The 22,083-nt window shown below is 39.5% G+C and overlaps 5 protein-coding genes across 5 annotated transcripts; 4 read left to right on the top strand and 1 right to left on the bottom strand.

Moving 5' to 3' along the window:
* Positions 1-175: 175 nt before the first annotated feature.
* Positions 176-2,355, top strand: LOC6564563. Its single transcript, XM_001991872.3, has 2 exons — positions 176-2,074; positions 2,179-2,355. The coding sequence occupies exons 1-2, from the start codon at positions 928-930 to the stop codon at positions 2,235-2,237; spliced, it is 1,206 nt and encodes a 401-aa protein (XP_001991908.1). The 5' UTR covers positions 176-927; the 3' UTR covers positions 2,238-2,355.
* Positions 2,356-4,007: 1,652 nt separating this feature from the next.
* LOC6565080 lies at positions 4,008-5,324 on the top strand. Its single transcript, XM_001991873.3, has 2 exons — positions 4,008-4,293; positions 4,385-5,324. The coding sequence occupies exons 1-2, from the start codon at positions 4,045-4,047 to the stop codon at positions 4,391-4,393; spliced, it is 258 nt and encodes an 85-aa protein (XP_001991909.1). The 5' UTR covers positions 4,008-4,044; the 3' UTR covers positions 4,394-5,324.
* An 867-nt stretch (positions 5,325-6,191) lies between these two features.
* LOC6565081 lies at positions 6,192-7,146 on the top strand. The gene is made up of 2 exons (XM_001991874.3): positions 6,192-6,851; positions 6,922-7,146. The coding sequence occupies exons 1-2, from the start codon at positions 6,620-6,622 to the stop codon at positions 6,936-6,938; spliced, it is 249 nt and encodes an 82-aa protein (XP_001991910.1). The 5' UTR covers positions 6,192-6,619; the 3' UTR covers positions 6,939-7,146.
* A 2,516-nt stretch (positions 7,147-9,662) lies between these two features.
* Positions 9,663-10,249, top strand: LOC6565082. The gene has a single exon (XM_001991875.3). It carries the CDS (start codon positions 9,765-9,767, stop codon positions 9,993-9,995), a length of 231 nt encoding a protein of 76 aa, XP_001991911.1. The 5' UTR covers positions 9,663-9,764; the 3' UTR covers positions 9,996-10,249.
* A 535-nt stretch (positions 10,250-10,784) lies between these two features.
* LOC6565083 (serine protease easter) lies at positions 10,785-12,966 on the bottom strand. The gene is made up of 2 exons (XM_001991876.2): positions 12,656-12,966; positions 10,785-12,068 (listed from the first exon to the last, which is right to left on the bottom strand). Exons 1-2 carry the CDS (start codon positions 12,860-12,862, stop codon positions 11,145-11,147), a joined length of 1,131 nt encoding a protein of 376 aa, XP_001991912.1. The 5' UTR covers positions 12,863-12,966; the 3' UTR covers positions 10,785-11,144.
* Positions 12,967-22,083: the final 9,117 nt, after the last annotated feature.

Raw genomic sequence — 22,083 nt, 5'->3', positions numbered from 1 at the left:
ATATGCAAAAGTCGCTGCGGCATCAAATTGAATTCCCCCGCACATCTTGGCACACACACACACACACACACACACACACACACAATTTTGCGGACAAGGTGGACATGACAGCATTCAGAATGCTCCGGCCGATGTCTTCTGGCCCGAATGTAAAAGCCAACGGCTGAAACAGTTGGCGACGGCGCTCGTTGGCGGGCAGACGCGCATAAAGCAAGCGGAGCAGCTGATCGAGCACAGAAACGAAAGGGATAGCGCAACAAGAGAGCGTGCGCGCAAGAGAGAGAGAGAGAGAGACAGACAGATAGCGAGTGATAGAGAGAGAGAGAGAGAGAGAGAGGGGGAGCGAGGGGGAGCGAGGGGGAGCGAACGAGAGCGCAATGCTAAAAATATTAGTGCACAAATTTGATTTAAATAATTTGAAGGCACATGAAATTTGTGTGTTGTCATTGTTAATATTGTAAAAGAAGAACAAAAATTTAGCGTGCTCGTTGCTGTTGCTGTTGTTGTTGTTGTTGTTGTTGTTTTTGTTGAAAGTGGCACAGTGGAGCACTCAAATGTCAAGGGAAAAGAACAGCAAGCGGTAGGCGACAGGCAGCGGAAGAGTCAAACTAAAAATAAAAACGCCAAGACTGAGAAAGCACTAAAAAGAAAGCACGCCCAAGAAAGCGGGCGTGGGCAGCAAACAAAACAGCAAAGCATATAAACTATATGTGAATGTATGTGTGTATGTATATATATACTGCCAGCATAGTTGAGAGATAAACAATAAATAAGTTGGCAATTGGCCAGGACGGGGAGACACGGGAATGCAGCTAACAGTGGACTAGACCACAAATCGCAACAACAGACAGCAAACAGGTGGGAAGAGGCATCGACAACAACCGCATTGGGATTATTAAACGCTGCTGTGACTCAGAGCCCAGAGCAATGTCAAAGCAGCAGAGGCATAAGCATCATCAGCATCAACAAGCAACCACATCCCACTACGAACAGGAACAGGAACAGGAACAGGAAGAGGAACAGCAAGCGGAACAGGAATACGATCCACTTGCCAATCTGTTGAGTTTGCAATTGAAAAAACCGACACACTGGAACTGGGAGCTGAGCACATCGCGCAGTTGCAGTAACATTGCCTTGCCACGGATACTGCTATACGATCATACGGGTGCACTGCTCCTGGATGCGGATGGCCACAAGGAGCAGACATATCGAGCGCCCAGCTCTATTAAAGGAGATCGCAGGCGGAAACGAGCAGCGACCGCTAATCTCAGCCAGAGTCTGCAGCAGGCGCGACTGCCCAGCGAGTTTAATGGCCTGCGCATCGCTGAGGCGACGCCAACACCCACATCCACACCCACAACCACACCCAAGCCCAGAAGACAGCAACAGCTCGCTGGCAGCTGTATTGACTTTAGCACCCATGAACTGCCCGACTGGCAGCCACACGGAACATCCGCAGGCAGTTCGCGTCGTTCCAGCTCGTTGCGTGGCGTACGCTTCGAGGATCAAGCGCTGCAGTCGCAGCTGGGTGAGCAATTGGAGCAGCGTGGACAGGCGACGGCATATCCCACACCGCCATCCACCTCGACGCTGACAACAACGGCGAATTCCTCATCGTCGGGACCGCGTGAGAAGCGTCGCTATCGACGCTCCCAGAGTTCCGGACAGCGTTCGATATTAGAGCGTTTCAGCATGTCGCGGGGACGGCACTCCTCGCCCGAGTATGTGATCCAGGAGCACAGAGTGGAGCATGGCCCACGCTATTTTCTGCGCAGCAGCAAAGCCGGCACACTTGTCATCCAGGATGACAGCTTTAGTCGCGTGCGGCAGCGCCGCCGTCGGCAGCGGCACCATTCCTCCAGCGAGAACAACATGCACCAGCCGCAACAGGACCAGGCCAGCAATGGCGTCGCGCAGGTCGCGGCGCGCAGACGTCCACAACAACGGGCGGCGACACTACTGGCGGAGACTACATCGGATGAAGAGGCATACACACACAGACAGCCACCTCCAACAAGGCAGTCACGCTGCCGTCGCACTGATCGCAGCTGCCTCAAGGATGTGCTATCACAAGGTGAGTCCACAATTCTAACTATACCTTACCATTGCTGGCAAAAAGCTTGGCCGGCACTGCCTCAAAGCCTTAACACTTTCTCACTCGCCTACTCTCTTCCTCAGAGCTTATCACGATCGATCCGGACAATTGTGTTCATCGAACGGCGCCTGGTGCCACGTGACGATGACGTCATTGGGCCAAGTAGACAGTAAATCGTGTTGGCTTCAATTAAATATTATATATGTAAAAGCGATGCCAAAAATTAAATGAAATGGAATATAAACAAAATGATAAATGAGTGAAGAACATAAATGGGATTCTTTTGGCTTTAGTATATTAGAGCGAACTAATTTCAACATATTTTTATACCCTGAACCCGCTAAAAATTGGTATAAAGGGTATACAACTTTTGACCAACTGTATGTAACATGCAGAAGGAAGCATCTCCGAACCCATAAAGTACATATATATAATCTTGATCAGGATCAACAGCCGACTCGATATAGACATGTCCTTCTGTCCGTCCGCCTGCCTGAACTCGTGGATCTCAGAGACTATAAGAGCTAGAGACACAAATTTGGAATATAGGTTCTCGTATACCCTGCACAGATCAAGTTTGCTTTATTTTTTCGATAGCTGCCTCCGATTCTCGAATATCGATCGATAGCAATGCCGCAAGCATATTCTGTATGCGTATAAATAAGCCTGTGCCTGTGCTTCCTATAAGTAAAGAGTGCTCCTGCAGGTGTAAACATTTTTAAAGAGAAATTTTCCAATAAGACTAGTTTAACAGATGAGTTCAGGGTATATCGTAGTCGAGCTCACTCGACTACATCATTCTCATTTGCTTATTGGAATTGAAGTCTAAAGGACAAAAAATGGTATTTAAATAACAATGGTGGACGAGATTGTTAATCGATGTGTATTCATGCAATAAAATAGTTACAGTCAATAACGCCAAAAAGAAAACCAGTTCCTAGTGTCTATAAATGTAAATAAGATTGCAAATTAATTGATTTACAAAAGGGTACATAACTAAAGTATTTATATAAGTTTAAAATTAAATCGTTTGCTGTAGGTTTGTTTGTAAATGCGTGAATGCATTTATACCTTACTTCATATGTCAATTATGTATATATATAAGTAGCTGAATGCATGAATAAACGAAAAACTCAGATAATATCAATACATGTTATTATAATTGACATAGGATACAAAAGACTAGTGGTACAAGAAGATGTGTCTGGTCGACAGTTTTGGCTGCAGAATCCCGTAAAAAATGTAATGTGCTGTTAATGGTATGATGGACTGATATACTGACTAATTGATATTACACAGAATGTATTCTTGATTATAAAGAAATTGAATAGCTTATTGCAATTCAATGTACTCCAGTTGCCCTCTTAGATTGTAGAGGCTTTTGTTGGATAAAGGTTATATATATTGAACTTTTTTCTAGACAACAGAAGACTGTTGATTATATTATAATTATATTATTTGTAAATTTATAACTTATTTCTAGCAACCAGCAAAAGTTTTAATTATTTTGGGAAAATTTCTAAAATTGAACTTAATTCTAGTTTTTTTTCTAGTTTGTTTCATTTGTAATTTATGGTTTGGTTCGTATAGTTATTGAGGTAATCGCCAATTTTCTAAGTGTAGCTAGTTTCTCACATACGTAAATTACAGTTTGCTCCGTATTCAAGCACATTAATCTGCCAATTTTTAATGTAATCGCCCCAAAGTATGCAATGCGATCGATCTCATTAATTGCGCAGTTTTCAAACTGATGGCGGATTCCTCAAAACAACAGTCTTAACTGTAATCGGACTGATAAGAAAGACCCAACGAACTCTCCAAAGGGCAGGGGAACAAACTGATAGATTGAGCGTGCCAACAGTAGCAGCAGCATCGCCATCAAAATCTGTTATTTAGAATGCGTGCTCAACGCTGGTCAGACAGTGACGTGTTAACTTGAAGCGAGAAAGATGCTGAGACCGAGGCTGCTGGGACTGGGACTGGGACTGTTGTTGGCAGTGTTTCCAATAATTCTAATGTTGTCCCAGCTACAATGCAGCGACGCACGCGTGATTTACTTCAATCAGCTAAACACCAGCATTGAGGAAAGCAACAAGAACAGCACAAAGGATGCTATCGGTAAAGGTATGCTGCTCGAGGTTCGAGGCCCTAGTTGCAGGCATGGCTTCATGCGTGATCATCACAATCGCTGTCGCCGGGTGAGTGTCCGTTTGTGTGTGTGACGAAAGTGAATGTTCAAAATTATAATGAATTAATTTGGTGTTTTTTTTTTTTTTTGTTTTTTTGCAGATTGTGTAGGGGGTACTCAACCTTTGGACTTAGGCGCTCGTCAACTTATCGCCATATCCAGAACTTGCTAGCTTTTGGGCAATTAAATATTTATAAATACTACGTCACAAGACGCACCTATGTAATTAGGTACTTATGTGCTTAGCTAGAGTCAAGCGATGTTTGTTATGATGAAATTATGGGAATTTTTGCGAACAGTAAATGGCAACGGCAGATGCAGATACTGAGACAGATACCGATACCTATATACAGATACAAAATGTGAAATATCAGCTAGATACAAGATAGAGACGCCAACCATCAGACGCTGACTCAACCACATATTTTCCCATCCACTCATTTCGCTGCCGTTGCCGTTCACGGTGACTTGGTCACATTTTTTTTTTGGGGGAGGATTATAGAAAGACATGGGGCCACACCAGCCGGTCTGTGACGTAGCTGGGGCTTTCTGGAAATGCCATGAGACAATCACACCAGCTGATTACTTTATTGAGCAGTTGGCTTGCGCCTATCGACTCATATTGTTGTGGGAAACAGACACTTTTTATACATGTTTGCAGTGATTGTTTTGTGCCTAACAAAAGTAATCCCCCTTCTTATCGGACTGCCGGATAGTAAAAGCTTTGCTTAGATTTGATCAAAAACGTACCCCACTGTTTATTTATAAACTCATACTAATTTATTCACAAATGCTTCATCAGACGTTATTCGCTATCAAAAGTCTAGTAAAATATAAGATAATATAAGAAAAATAAACAAATATATGAAAAATGATTAACCCATTAGTGAGATAATATTAGTATAAAATTCAAATATTCCATATAATTAATTCTAAAAATTAACATTTATTTTCTGTTATCTAAAAGTATGAATATGAAAATGACATTTTTCTTTTAAAATATATTAAGAATAAAAAAAACACGTTTTTTTGTGTTCAATGTTGAATTAACTGCTTTATCCCTTAAGAAATCCATTAGAAACATTTAGTGTCCAAATTACTGTTGTTAGTATCTCGAAATTGAAGGGGTATCAATGAAAGATAAGCACTTAAAAATATGAATACATATGGTTCGCTCAAGCAAAATTGAAAAATTATGATAATAATAAAATTATGCCATAGATAAGTTTTAAATTAATAAACAGTAGATTACTGTGACATCTAAAAATTTCCTGCCTATATACAAATACTCAAACTGAGACATAACTACGAATGAAACTAGTTGAAAATTAATAATTAAGTTGACAATTTGACACATAGATTGATTCATTGATTTGCAGTGGGTTAAGCATAAATCGTAATTATCATAATCAACTAAATATCAGAGAGCACTCACCATGCGGTAATGCAAACGAAACCAAAGCAAGACACTCAATTACCCAGATTGCTGGTGTGACATAGAGGAGCGAGGCCTAGATAAGATTCGCGTATACAGGGTGTTTGCCATCGGCCTACACGGGGTAGATGCGAAAGCTATACTCCGAAAAGAACTCAATCTGCATCATAGAATATCATCAACAATTTGACAACAAAGGTATTCAGAAATTATATTTCGAAAATGGGAGATCGTGTCTTTTAAAAAACAAGTACATTTCTTATCTTAATTCCAAAGTACATTTTTCTAAAATTAAAAAAAAGTTGAGTTTCTAGGATGTTTTTTATATGTGTAGATAGAACTTCAAACATAAGCTTTACTGTTGTTAATATTATTATTAGAATTTTAAGATTTTAAGATATGATATAAACATTTAAGATAGTTTATTAAATTCGTATAACTTAGTTAAAAACAATTTTCAACTTTACGGAGGTTCAAAACTTATACCCTTCGTTCGCTAGTTGAGTGACTAAATAGTGAGCTACTCTACCTTTAAGGCACACAACTGCTAAATTCAAACATAATAATCGACAGAGCAAACTTCATTACGATCTTCAGATTTTTTTGTAACTATTTGAAATTGGTTAGGCAGCCTGTATAGTTTATCAATGCGAAGACGCCGCCAATGCTTGATAGGCTGGCAGAGGCCGCTTTTTACTTTGAAACTGGTTGCTCAAACCGTATATAATCAGTTAAGTGAAGGCATTTGCGCATATAAGTTAGCTGGCAGTAGGACAAGCTAAAGACTTCAACTTAACGCTCGATTACACAATTTCACATTATCTCGAAACTGCACACGAGTACATCGATATAGACCAAAACACACACACACCGGCGAATATATATATTTATATAGTGAGAGATGATGATGCTGCATCGCATCCGACAATTACTTTTATATGGACTGTGTCTGCTCGGCCTGGTTGTCATCTGTGCTCCAGCGTCAAGTGAATCGCGACGGGTGATCTTCTTGGCGCCACCCGGCATTTCTCGAGGTCAGATATTGGCCACACATGGCTTGGAGAAGCCCTGCCAGCAGTGTCACATGCGGGATCATCGTGGTAACTGCCGTCGCATTATATCCTACAGCACAGGTATGTCCTCACATATATATATTCTGTTTACAATTGTGCTTCACTAACGATTCACTTTTCGATTTTGTAGATGGCGTGCAATGCTAACATAAACTCCGGTCGTAGATTTCCCATGGCCATCATCAACTGAATCTCGAACTCTCTCAGAAAAGCTCAAAAAAAAAAAGAAAACCAAATCGCGTCATTATTCGTATTTATTAAATTTCAGTGCACTATTTATTACATTAATTTCACACATTTTTTTTTTTGTCTTCTGTTAATAAATTATGATGGAATTTTACAAGTATTGCATAAATATCTCGTGCATTGCGTGTGTTAATTAGTTGAAGTTTATTACGGATAAGCAGCAGGGGCTGGAAATAAATTCTTAATCCGTATGCAGAATTTCTGCTTCTGATCTTTATATGTTTGCTTAAAGCTGAAACCATTTAGTCTAGTGTAATTCAATATTAATAATTATATTCAAGTCACGTGTTATGCCCAAAGTTCAAATATCGTCAACATTAAAATCAAAAATTGTAAACAAACAAAATCATTTTCTATCAAAATAACGAAAAGGAAATGGACTCCTTGTTCTCATATTATAGTCTCAATAACGGATAAAACATATTATTAAACATAAATATATAATTAGCGCGTTAGCTGAATACATTTTGAAAGTCAATGAAACAATACTATTATTTTGAGCAGCCAAATCTTACGAAATTCTTCTAAATTTGTTTAAGCTTGCAATGAAAATTTATTTTTAAAGGCTATATTTACTGCAAAATATCAATTCAAGCAAGCGATAAAGAATTCATAAATTGTTACTTCACAGTGAAAGTCTGTGAAAGTTTTGTATGTGGCTGACATTCATTCATTTTATTTGTATAACTTGTGTGTTTCTAAAATTTATTCTTTATTTTGATAATAGAAAATTGCAGTTCACCTGCTTACATTTCAATTTTAATGTGCAGCTCGAAATATTACTATGTTTTTATTCGTTTTCAACAGAATTGATTTATGTGTTTTCTGTTTCACGTCTTGCTGCGAGCTCACTATGATACATCCATGTAGTTTTGTACCTCGATTCAATAACTTAAACCTTAAGATAAAGTTTGGCTTGGATGTATGTAGTGCCCACAATAAGACAGATATATTCCAAGTTGTGTCCAGATTGCTTTAAAACTAAGCGATTGATGGACTTTATGTCATTGTACTGGTTTCTCAGCTATTCTAATGAAAATCCACTTATTGAATATAAACTCAAACCGATGTTTTCGAGCAAGGTTCTATTCTGACTATTATTTTATTATTATTTCGTTTATCCGTCAATTGTGTAGCATAGTAGATTTTTTTTGCAAATCAAGGATCCAAGTACAAGTTGATTAAAACCAAATCTGCTAAGATCAGATCATCTAGACTGCAACAATGATTTTTTGCTCTTGATTTCTATGCAGGTCGTGCATCTCTGTTAAATAATAATTATATACTGGAAGGTACTATAGGCACAGTTATAATAAATTTACAATGATAGGGCAAAATACACACGTAAAGGCTAGATAGCAACAGCTGATACAGTTCTTAGTCAACATTCATGTTTAGAAACGTTCCTAGAACTGATTATTTTTACCCAGTGTGCAGATCGTGCAACGTCATATGTTGTTTCCCCGACGAAGACAACGCAATCTCATGTTTAACAAATTATATTTTGTTCTTACGCTATACCCTACCCAAATAGGGTATTATGAATTTGTAGACAGCTTATGAAAGAGATAGAATGAATCCTTTCTGATTAGCATTGATCGCCATCAATTGCCGAGACGATTTTGCCATGTATATGTCTATATATTTGGCCGGCTGTCGAAATAACTACAGACTTTAAATATAGAATTTAAGAGAATACTAGGGTATACAATGCGAAGTTGAAGTATATTTTCCTTTAACTCATCCAGTCTCTCGAATATCGATAAAAATCGATTACCGATGGTAATCAATGGCACATTTTTCAGGAAATTACTTTCTAAATACATTTGTATAATAAGTGTAAGTATTTTCCAACGAGTTGAATTAAGTGACTAGAGACATCTTACTTGTTTTACTCAGTATTTTCGATTCAAGATTGTTTTAAATTAATTTATTTTCTTTTGTTGCTTTTATATTATATATATCTGAAATTTGCTCAGTCGCTATTCATTCTCGGTTATGTGAAATTAATAATCGACAGAAAACGTCTTATGCGATTTGGTTCACCCTAATTTGCAAAGCCTCTAACAAACTTTTAACTATTTAAGGTTTCGGGGGGGTCAACTTTTTGGGTTTCTCCTCAACAATTCATCTAATTGCCGCCGACTGGGCTTCGCAGTATAATTTCAGGCGCTCTGTCAAAATGTGAAAAATATACTGGAGTAACGCTGGCGGAAGCAGCGTCATTGATAAGACACCACAAACTGATCCACTGTGATTATGATGGTTATGGGGTAATGACAATGACGACAGCCACAACTGACACGCAGAACACGCATTGGCGCGGAATTCGTTGAGTGAGTGAATTCCCGAACGCTTTCGTCACACACCAGATTCTGGCTCGTGCGCTCATGGCCATAGCCCGTAAATCATTTTATGGGAATCCAATAAATGCCTTCTGCCAGTCGCCAGTCGATCGAACGAACGGAGACTATAAGCGCTTACCATACTTATCTTATCTGCAGCGGAATACCCTTATCTTATCGGTCAGCAGCGTATTAAATATCGACACCAGTTGAGACGACTACGGCAACAAAATAGCTGATCGCGCCCAGTCGTAAAAGACAAGTTCTGCGAAGCAAGCCGCGAACGCAACTCCACGCAAAAAATAAATTTAAAAAAAAAACAACGATACTACACAAGAAATAACAATCTCCTGCTCTTCGAAATACATTCAACATCACCGATATGCAACTGCAACGACTTCTACTGGCCATCGGATGGATATTGGCGCTGCTGCTGGCACAGGGCAGCCCAGGGGCGGAGGCGCGTCGCCTAATCTTCTACAGTCCAAACAGCAAGACGCTCACTGGCCAGCTGCTCGTCTCCAGTCGCATGAAGCGACCCTGTCCGGCTGGCAAAATGCGGGATCATCGCGATCGCTGCCGGCGTGCTGTCATCTTTGTGCGGAACCAGTAAACATAACCCTCCCGAATCCCTGCGCAACAATTTCTTTTACTAATTTTAAATTGTTTTTTTTTTTCTCGCTAATTTATTGCCATTTTGGTTGTAGTCATGTAGACATCTTGTTACTAATATGTGTAATTTATTGTAATTTCTAAGCAGTAGTAATAAGCGTCCCAGAAGCTAAGTACATATTTAAACGTATATGTAAACTCGATTGTACATATGCATGTACACAAATAAATCAAATTATCCACGTTAAGTCATAATATACATACATACATACATATGTGTTGAAAGTTTTGTGTGGGGAGTGGTAAATAGTAAATCTATATATAGTTTTATGATCAACCTAGTAAACACTCAAATGGAAATAAGCGTCTTTTGCATTAATAATTGTCGATAAGAATTGTTGTATGTAAAGAGGTATGTATGTATGTGTGAACAAGTGAGAAAATTGCACGGGGAATTGCTCGATTGTGAAAAAACCTTGTTTTATTCATCATGATAGAGCAAGTTTCAATATGGATCTCAAATATATTATAAAACTAGCGAGGGAAACAGCTATCATGATCTTTAAAACACGTGTTATGTGTTGTTGATTATATCATAATAAAAATAAATAAATAATATTGTTACTTTGCAAGAGACATAGTTGGATGTCTTTTTTTTAAATATATGTTCTTAAGCCCCCTTGACAGATGAGTTTACTAAAGATGTTTTAAGAAAAGAGCGAGTGGCGACGTTTTTTTACTAAATCTACCCGCGATAATACAGATACATTGAAATAAAGTCTCATCAAGATTAAAATTATGCTCACTTGAAAACTTTATTTCTAAGGAAAAAAAAAAAATACAAGTCAAGAACTGATCTATGATTAAATAAAAGCATCAGCAAAAACTTAACTTACAATAGTATTAAATTAATTGTAATAAAAAAAGCAAAAAAATAAAAGGGCTAACACATTCTTAATTTCTCGCTGTGTGGGAAATCACCTCGGCCAGCCTTATGACATAACTTGTTTTACAATATATACGTATAAAATAATAGATATTTAGTCAAGTTTCGATTGTGCCACCGATTGCGGAGCTCCCTAACATGTCAACTTAATTGCCAGCCGCCAGTCTGCGGTAGTCATGACGTGAACAATTGCAGATGGTGACGTCAGTTCGATGCGTGTTTACTGATTGTCTTCTCGATCCAGTCCACGTAGTTGCTGACTCTTGTGTAAACCCCTGGAAAATCCGATTGGCCACATAACAGTCTGCCAAACGAAACAATGCCGACTAGATAAACATAACGATCCCGCTGTGGGGTAGAAGCCTCAATGGTTACCGGACTGCCCGAGTCACCCAAGCACGAGTCGACATTGAGGCCGCCACTGGCGCAAAATTGGCCATTGTTCAGCACATATCCTTGGGCGCTATACTGCTCAGCGCACGACTGCTGCGGCGTCACATATAACGTGGCCTTGCGTTTCACGTCGCTTGGTTTCAGCATTTCTGTTATGCCCCAGCCGGATACGTCAACGGCACTGCCCTCCAGCTGATCGGTGCTCTCGCCACTTGCTGGCGGCAGGCACACTGGCTCCAGATATTTCTGAATGTGCCAATTAACAGGCTCAGAGAGACGCAGCAGCGCAATATCGTGAGTTAGGTTGCCCAAATCGAACTCTTCATGAGTAACCTGAAGATCGATTGTTGCCTGAATGTATGGCGGCGCGCATTCCTGCTTGCCGTTCCTGTATGTGACGCAGTCTGGATTGCTGGTCGTATTCCATTCGCCCAACCGGGCGCCAGTGAGTACCCGAGCGCCTTTCAAGAAGTGCTTGTGAACGCAATGGGCGGCCGTAAGGAGCCAACGTTGCGCTATGAAGGCGGCACCACAGTCGTACAACTTGTTACCATTGGAAGTTTTCGTATATTCGAGCAGTGTTGTCCACGGGAATTCGAACAGATCCGTTTGATTGCCGCCCCACACCTTCGAGTGGAACGAAGTGCCGCAATGTGGATGCTTCGGCAGCTCATCGACCGTGCCAATGCGCGCTGACAGCTGACTTATCGCATAAGGTGTAGTCGGACAACATATCTGCAATGAAATAATTCCACAACACACTTAGTTCAAGACTCCAGACTCCACCAATTTTATCATCGATACACAAAGAATAGAATAGAATTGCTCAGCTTGTGAACATTTCTCAACTGCAAAAAATAATACTCTTCAGCAAATTTGTACGTAAACATTTTCTAAATGCAAGAATGAGTCGCATATATAATTGGGGAAAATAGTCTATATATGTGTATCTATATTTATTTTTTTTCCCTTCTAATATAATATAACACAACAACGATCACTTACAATATAAATATATATGGCTTGTGTGACGTGTTCTTTGAAGATGATAATTACTCCCTTTCTCAAATATCGCATGATCTGTAGTCAGGTCATTTACAGTAATTGACATATATTTACTTTTTTTTTCGCAAATCATTTCTTAACGTACTTTTTAAGTTGGTCCTTTATTTATTCTAAAATCACTCGATTTGTATATAGTTGGTTTTGCCTAAGCTATGCTTAGTTAAAGAGCCTGCTATTGGCATAAATCTCATTTAGGACACAACATTCATATGTGAGTATTTGACATTCAGTTTCCATTAATTGTGGAATAAACTTACCAAGTTGGGTCTCATGCGTGAATAGCACTGGTTTTCGCCTGCCCCATCCAACAGATTTATATTATAGAAGTCGCAGCTCTTGCGTTCGGTGCATTTTCCCTCTCCAAATTGGCGCGTTAAGCAGTTGCCAAAGTGATAAGAAGTGGCGAACTGAACGGCCAGTAGCAACGTCAGCGATATTAAAAACAACAACAACGCATTGAACATTATCGATGTGAAAGCGCCTTTTCTATATTACAACTTTAATGGCAGCGTGTGCTTCAATTGCGGATAGACAAGCAACTGACTATTCTCAACGCTGCTGGGTACTTGAATCAAACTCAAACTCAAACTCAAACTGAGACTCTGAATTAAGCTACTCGTACTCGTTCTCGCACTCGTACTCATACTTGTACTCGTACTCAGATGCGGTTACTATCTATAGTACTCACTTACTATCGAGCACTATCAATCCCAACTGTAGTGCGACTGTAATGACCTTCAAGTGGCTGACTGTGACTTTTTCAGCTCGCTCTCGCATTGATTAGCAGTTGTATTAGCTCAGTTTGCCTAGGAAAATTCCGATAAATACTGCAGTTGCTGTCTAGTTTCTCCACAAGCAACTGTTCCTGGTGTAAACAGAATGCCGCATAGTAATAATTAATTACTTGTATATATCTTATATAAATACTACTACTACATGCTTACATATTATCGTACATACTATCATATAATATATAGTATAATATTTATTATATCTTGAGTGTAGTAAAACACGAGTTCTTATGTAATCACCGCCTCCAATGAGCGATCGTCGTTGATTATACCCCCAACTCATCCTCATCGAGTAAGCAATTATTTTCGCATGCCAAAAAAAGTAATCTTGCCGATATAAGAGTGATTTGGTAAGCTGAAGTTGTCAAATAATTTCAGAGCGGTGTCTTTCATTCAACTCAATTATCAACAAATATGTGGCAAGCTATGGAAGCAATACTCCTAGACCAGTCTGCACTGAACAGATATTTGTATATAATACAGGAAGAAGATTATTAGTAAATGCAACAATCTACACGATTATCTGTATATTCATACATTTGAAACGTTATCATTGGGATCTCTCTTACCTGTTCCGGATGCTAATTGAGGTGGGAGTAAAACTGGTTTTTCCTTAACGCCACTTCAAATATACAATTAATTCACAAGAGGTACTCAATTTTTGCCACTTTAAGCGTGGCGCCCATCAAGTATTACTTGTTTTATTAACATGTCTACACTCAGGAAAAAAAAATATTTTTTTTTATTTAAAGGCTATATACAAATTTAGTTTTGACATATTTTGATGAAGTTCGATGCAGTCAATAATGAATTTAAGTGAATTCAACTTTATTAACATATTCAAAAGTTGGCCGATTAATATTGTAGATGATTTATCTGCCCAACATTTAAATTGTTTACTGTAAACGGTTGAAGTTCATTTCACTTAATAAATCGATTAACTCATCTTATTTTATTTTGCTGACTCGGATAAATCTCATTTCACTTCACTTCAGTTTCTTCCATTCTCAAAGCGTTTGATTTATTGAAACTTACAGAATTGGTAGCAGCTTCCTTTCAGCTGCCAGTTCATATTTCCTTTTTTTAGTATGGCGTTTTCATCGTCTTTGTAAATTGCACAAACTATTAAAAATACAAGTTTTAGTTTAGCTTTCAAGAAATATTCATTAACCGCAAGTGTTCGGCGAGCGGCGGGCTCAAAAAATAAATAATAAAAAAATAGAGGCGACAGGCAGCCAAGAATTTCATAAAGTCAGGCAAAGAACACTCACACAGACACACAATAACAACAAACTGGATGATACGGGGCGAGTGGTTAAGATGTGGGTTGCAGTGTGCACTGTGCAGTGTGCAGTGTGCTGCTTTCTCAGTTTTGGCCCTGGTCGTTCAACAGGCCCCAAGCTAAATCTACTAAAATGTCACAGAAAAACCGCACGCAACACAAAAGTTTCAACGTTTCCAGCTGCTTTACTTTCTGCTTTCTATTTGGGCTGCAAGCTGCGCTCGATTTCAGTTTTTGTGTGCTGGCTACACTCAAAAAAATTATATGACCCTTAGTAAGTTGGACATGAATCAATATATTAAAAATATCAGTTTAATTTTTATAAATATACACCAATTTTATGGAACTATATGAGAATGATACTATTCATTTTTAAAATGGACTACAACATTGAACGTAATAGAAGAGGACTTTGCTTAAACCTTAAGTACTACAGACTTTAGGAATTGTATGTTCAATTTTTTCAATAATATTTTGAAATAGCCACTTGGGTGCCTGTCTGCGGCGTCTTGTTTCTGAGTGTATATGATGAAAGAAGAACGTGGATGTAGCGGCTAGCGCCAAGCTCCTTTGTATAAATGCAAAATATAAATATATAATATATACATATATATATATATATTTATATATAGATGTACATATCATATATATTTTATTCAGGGCTCAAACTGTGCGAGCAATGAAAATCTGATGCGAAGTGAAAGCAACTGTCTGCTTGAACCGTCAGCAGCGGAAAGGGTGCAGATGTGCACTGCAGAAGACAGAGAGATATAGAGATAAAGACAGAGAGGGTGAGCATGGATTGGTGAGGGAGAAACTGAGAACTGATCATTGGGCGTGTGCTGGCGAGATGTCCGCATACAGGATACGAGCCTTAAAATGCTGCGGCTGCATTCGTACAACAACAACAACAACAACTTGCTACAACAAACCACAATAATAAAAGCAACAATACGCAGTACACAATGAGATACTACTCAAACGGCAAGAAAGCAAGCATTCAATGCTCTGAAATACATTTATAAATATACCAAAAGAAATGAATAAAATTGTGCCAGCTAGATTCAATTGCAAATGACTCAAGCTAGACTTAATTAAGCAATAACAAAAAATCATTAGTGAGCAATGTGGATGGGTTTTCTGGGCACCTGTACTTCTTACTTACTTCGACTTATAGAAAAGTTATACTAAATGGATACGTTTTTATATATTGGGAATTAATTTTTCTATTGAATTATTATTTTCTTTTTGCTTAGTTAATTATTCAGATCATTTGGTATAAATTTCAGCTCCCTGAGCAAAATGTAATTTAACATTTTCCTTTATAGTTTCGTATCGGAATATCGGAATTGCAAAATTCTGCAACAGAGTTTCAAAAATAACAGCTTTGCTTTGTGTTTGTCAACAAGTTATTTCAGCGCACAACTTCCGGTAATGTAGCAGGGAAAAAGCTTGAACCGACTCTTCGATAGAAATATACAAATTTGGTTATTCGGGGCCAGGGACTAAGCTTGAAATTCTGTTCTGTGTGCTGCAAAGATGATGACCATCCTGGGTGTCCCTTTTGGTAACAGGATATAACAACAGGCGGCAGCAATTGCTGGCGCACAAGTTGAAACGGAAGTTTTTGTGCGCCGCCAGCCGCCAGCCGACGGACACAACGACGTCGACGTCGACGTAGACGTCGTTGACTTTCGCATTGCTTTCCTGTTGCCTGTTTCGTTTTTTATTTTACAGCGCAAAACTTTGTCCACAGTTCGACTTTCATGTGGCTCAAAAGCGGGCGTCTCTCTGCTGCGGGCCAAGGTGATGGGTGCGAGCGAGGGGAGCTGGAGAGCAGCCATTGTGTGTGGCTTCATTGACTTCTTTGGGAGGGGCCGGGGGAACGGTGAGACACCATCGCAGAAATTGAAGCAGCAGCAGCAGCAACAGCAACAGCAACAGCAACAATAGCAGCACTTGGACTCGTACCGGCCAGAAGTATCTGTTGCAATGTCACCAACTTACAGTAATAGAGGCAAACTGTTGGCAGGGGGAAACGACGCTGGCAACGATAATGAATAATGTTGCTGGCGATAATGTTGGCGCCTGTTTCGGCTTCGGGACACTGTCAGTAGCATGGGAGCCCGACCCTTCCACGATGCACTTGGGAAAACAACTTGCCAGAAATTGAATTTCCACGAACTAAAATTATATTTTTATGTGTTTTTGTATAAATCGAATCTCTGAAAAGCAGAAAAACAATTTCAAATGAATAAAATATACCACATATAGAAAGCTAATTAATTATTGATTCTACAAATATTTTTCGGAGTGTGCCCTCAAGCCTAATACAAGTCAGTGGCAGCTGATAAAATGCCGATGGCCGTTGTTGAATTTCGTGCACAATATTCAGTCTGGCATCGGACTTGGACTTTGCTCCCTTAGCATTGATTCATAGTTATGAATAACTATTCAGAAATGCCGGCCATTCCTTCGCATAGCTGCAAGTCCACTCCAGTCCAAGTAGCAGCGGCAAAAGTTTACTGTTTTTAATTGAAAATTCAAGCAGTTCCTGGTGCCAACGGGCAGGTGGAGATTGCGACAATCAAAAAGTGCTGAGGGTTCATAGAGGAATGGGGATGCATGAAATGGTCTCTGTGTGTGTGTGTGTGTGTGTGTATTTATGGTGGCGTACACAAAACGGCTACACGAGCAAAGAAATCATTTTTATCACCGCGGCTACATAAGAGTGTGAAAAATGAGTAAGGCAAATAAATAAATGTTTCCAATTCACTTAAAAATAAACATGTTATATTTATGCTCGACTACACAAAAGCCAAGAAACGCACACGATAATCCACAAACTCCAGTGAATACACAGCCAAATACATGTGTGTACATATGTTTGCACGTCTGTGTGCGTACTATTTGGTAACAACATAAAGAAAGTACCCCAAAAAAAAAAAAAAAAAAAAAAAAAAAAAACTAAACAATTTTATCGCACGCTAATCACAAATCGTCAAATCGGAAATGCGACTACTTTTGTTCACACAGGTTCGAGCACATACACACACACACGCGACTGGACGCAGGGGATTAGATAAAGGGGGTGGCAATAAGCGCATCAGTTTGTGTGCTACTTCCTCTGTTTTTAATCTATATATAGATTAAATATGTTCCGTAATAAAAAAATGAAATATATTCACACCAGGCGTGTGTATGTAATCAGATCTATGCATAAAACTAGTTTTTTTACTTAACATATTACTTAATATTAAAACATATGATTCATAAAAAAAGCGATTTATGAATAATTTATTTTGGTATTAATGGTTCTAACTGTCTCTTTAAGTATGTACATATTATATATGGAGATTACAAAGTTACACATATCAAATTTTATTGATATTGCAATGGAGACCTGTTCCATATGGCAGCAGGCATTCCTCAACTGGCCCCCGTTTCATTCTGTTTGGTTTCTCTAAAAAAAAAGTATTATCGGGATTTATGACGCTAACAGCTTAACGGCCACTTTAAAAAAAATTATTCATATTCAAAAACAAAAAAGACAATTTTATTACAATGTTAACCCTTTTTCGACACCGCATTTTCTGCTCCAAATGGAAATTGTTGGGTGGTCATGCAACAAACATTTTTAAATATGTTTCGCGCTGCTTATTATGTATTTCATCCGATTTATTTCAGAGACCGTTGGATTCCCAACGTTCGTTCAGTCAGCTGCAGAGCTTCAGACATAAAATATTTTCTTAGATTCCATACTCAAATCACATATGACTTGGTAAGTTCTTCGTTCTTATCGGCACCGCTATAGCTGTGACATCCATTTCTCAGAAGTAGTGTCTTTGAGAACCCTATTGAGCTGCGCCCTTGTCGAGGCCAAGCAAACACACATGAGAGCACACACCGCATTTCAATTGTCAACAATGTACTTTGCCATCCAGTTCCTAATGCGAATGCATCAGCAAGGAGCCAGTCGCTCCTTTATGCCTCCTTTGTGCCCATTCTTCGCTTCACCCCCTGCCACACTCCCGCCCAATAAATGATGAGGCGGGAGGGGTTTCGAACGCAACGCACTTCATGCGCGTATTTTATGTTTGCCCTGTGCATAAAACGCGAATCCCAAAATTGATTTCTCTTCGATTTAAATAGACATGCACCCTGGATCATGCACCCCACAGCCCCCACCGCGCCTCCGCCCTCTCTAACCCACTCCACATGGGGGACAAACGGCAATTGTATAGAAAGTAAAAGTGAAACGACTCCAACGACGACAAGAAATAAATACCCCAAATAAACAGTCGAGTGTGTGTGTGTGTGTGTGTGTCGCAAATGTTGTGTTGTTGTTGGATTTTTTTTTTTTTTCATTGGAAGAAGCGGGTTGGCAGGAGGGATTTGAGACTTTGAGGGTGCTGTTGCTAAGGCTTTGCATTGACATCGTCCAAAAAATTGCCACGAAAAGCAACAAAAAAAAAAAGTGTGACAGAGCTTATTTAATGACGCCTGCTATTTTTCTCCATATGTGGGACACTCGTTACCTTTATACTTATCTTTGAGTGTGTGTATGTGTGTGTGTGTGAGTGTTGTGAGCGTGTGTGTGCGTGTGTGTGTAAAAAATAATGAGTCATAAAATTAACTTTCATTTTATGGAACGCCTCCTAGAATAAACTTCGATTATATTTGCCGCACTTTGAGTGCCCAAATCGGCAAATCGGCAATATCTCTTGAATGGGAAAACACAAAAAAAGAAAACAAAAAATAAATATATATATATATATATATATATATATAATATATATAGCAAAGTTACAGCTATGGAGAGTTTTGATTGGAATTCAAGTCAAAATTCTATGGCAAAAATGCACTCTCCACAACTATAACTTTGTCTGTGACTGAACCGATTTTCAAATCAGTCAAAAACGTTCCCCAGTTTAGGCCTGGCATCATCGAGATACCCGGTTGAAATGTACTAGATACGAATATTGTTTAAAAATGATTAGAACACGGTGTGCTACTTTTCTTGTATCTATAATTGTTTAGCAAGGGTGAAGGACTGATATGACTGATATGTGCTAAGATTATTATTAGTCCCCTCAAAGAGATGTGATTACTGCTTTGCTTTTATACGCAGGATAATACAAATGTTGTTTTCTCTGTTTGTTCTGTCAGTCATTTTGAGGTACGTCAGCGCAGATCAGAGGTGAAGTGGGGGTTCACACACACTAACACCCATACCTACACACAATGCCAACGCAACGCTCACGTTTCCGTCTCTAATTGCCACACACACACACACACACAAACGCACACTCACACACACACGCACACATCGATTATCTGTGTAGTTGATGGCTGACTGTCGAGCGACGCGACATTTTTGCCAGATGCTTTTGGCAAATAAACACATCAGGCGATTAACACGCACACACAAAACAGATCGGGATGTGAATTTAATGGGTGGGCAGGAGGAGGACGGGAGGCAGGCGTAGAGCGGTTGGTGGAGTTGCTATTTAAGTAAAAAGGGACACGTTATGACAACGGCAGCGATGACGACGATTACTTTTGTTTGGTTTGAGGTGCGACAAAATGAAGTGGGTGCATCCAGTTGCTAGACCCCCTACCCCTACCCCTACTCGCTGCTACGCTGGAACTTGCGTGTTAACTTTTTTCGTAAATACACATTATTATTATCATTATTTGTATGCCCTCTCCAGATGGTATTGTAATATTGTCACCAAACGTGTAACGCATTGAGTAAATCAATATTGTGCAAAAACTTTTCCTTTTGTTCATATATCCTTGCCAAAAATCAGCAGTTGCAAGTGAAGTTTTTCAATGTTACCATCAAATATGGTTGTAGATATGTCAGAAAATATTATTATCATAGGGTATTCAATCTTTGGCACTGTGTTGAAAACTATGCTATTTTTGTGGCAAGCGGGAGTCATTCTTAATGAGCCGCCGCCAAAAACAGCGTGGAAAAGTGTGCAAAGGCGACAATGACAATTGACATGCAACTGAGACTGGGACTGGGACTGAGACCAAAACGGGGACTGGGTCAGGGACTGGGACAGGGACTGGGACAAGGACTGGGAATGAGACTGTAACTGAGACTGTCACGCCCCTTGGTGCTCTAAAGCAAGCTATTTATGCGACAAGTCGTTAGGTGTTTGGTTATATAGAGGAGGGGAATGGGATATGGGGTATTAGCTGCGTGCTCTTGTGTCTTATGGGGAACGAGGCCATAATCAAATTTTATGGCAAACACTTCAGCCAAGAACGACTAGCGCCAAAGGAGTGCCTTTATCTCACTCTCATTCTCTCATACTCTCACCCATTCTCGTATTCTCTCTCTCTGTTTCTCTGTTTGTCTCTGTTGTGCATACTTTTGCGGCCCATTGGCTGTTTGACATTGGCTGGAATTTGCAAGTGCATAAAAGCCAATTTGCCATGCCTGCAAATAGCTGCAAGTGGCAATTTATTAACACAGCGCACACGATTTGTGCATCAATTTCGAAACAATATAATCGCCAGGTGGCCATGGCGTTACACCATAATCGCCAGGTGGCCATGGCGTTACACCTGGAACTGGAGTTGTTGCTGGAGCTGCCACCTGGCGCTGGAGCGAGGACCGAGACTTAACTGGCGCACCTGGCCTAGAAAGCCAAACACTATTGGGCTGGGCCCGGCTGGCTTCCTTTGCCTACACTAGCAAAATAATAACATGATCTGGACTTAAAAAAGTTGGTTTTCAACAAGCAAGTTTCTGAAGGACTAACATCTCATTTAAATACATATCTCAATGCTTGGTATTTTAAAGTGTGAAGATGAATGAAGATTATTTCAGATATCAAAAATTACTATGTGTTGCCTAAAAGTAGAAATAAATATTGCTGATTAATGGTAAGTGATTCTGCTTTAAGGAAATTCTCCTCGCAGACTTAGACTTCATTTTTTACAACAGCAAAGCACTTCTGATTCTGATTCTGATTGCGATTTTATAAATTCGATGACATTGATGTTTTTCTGAGTGTTGCAATTGCAGTTTTGCTCTCCTCTATGATTATTAAAAACGCTCTCCAGACACGTGAAATGAGCTATGCAACTTAGACGTGGCCTAGCCCGGGTCTGAGTCTGAGCCCGGCTCCAGCCCCAAAGGCGAAGCTGCTGCAGCAAAAAAACCTGTTTCACTTTCTTAGTTTCATGGGTACATACTACTTCCACCCAAGCATATAGAAAAGCGAGAGAGGAAGATAGAAAGTAACAGTCAGAGGGCGAAGAGGGGCGTCTATATGAAATAAGCAAAACTAATATTTCAGCGCCATAAATCATAAAATGAAATAGAAATGACTGCAGCCACGACTCTGCCCAGAGGGTGCTGCGGTACGAACAACGGGCTGCAAAAAAATAAAATAAAAATGAGAAGAAAAAAATGCAGAAACATAAATGCTAAAGTGAAGTATTTGAAATAAAATCGTAGAATGGAGTAGAAAAAGTATGGGGCAAGAGGCCCTTATAACTTATGCAGCATAAAGGTGCAACATAAAACAGCTGTATGCTGTCCAAGTGCATACAGTGGCACAGAACAGAGTACTGTATATATAGTTTGAGA

Source organism: Drosophila grimshawi, unplaced genomic scaffold (assembly GCF_018153295.1).
Source record: "Drosophila grimshawi isolate 15287-2541.00 unplaced genomic scaffold, ASM1815329v1 contig_848, whole genome shotgun sequence".
Taxonomy (NCBI): Eukaryota; Metazoa; Arthropoda; class Insecta; order Diptera; family Drosophilidae; genus Drosophila; species Drosophila grimshawi.
Note: the sequence above shows the minus strand (reverse complement) of the source record. Positions and strands in the feature narration are given on the sequence as shown.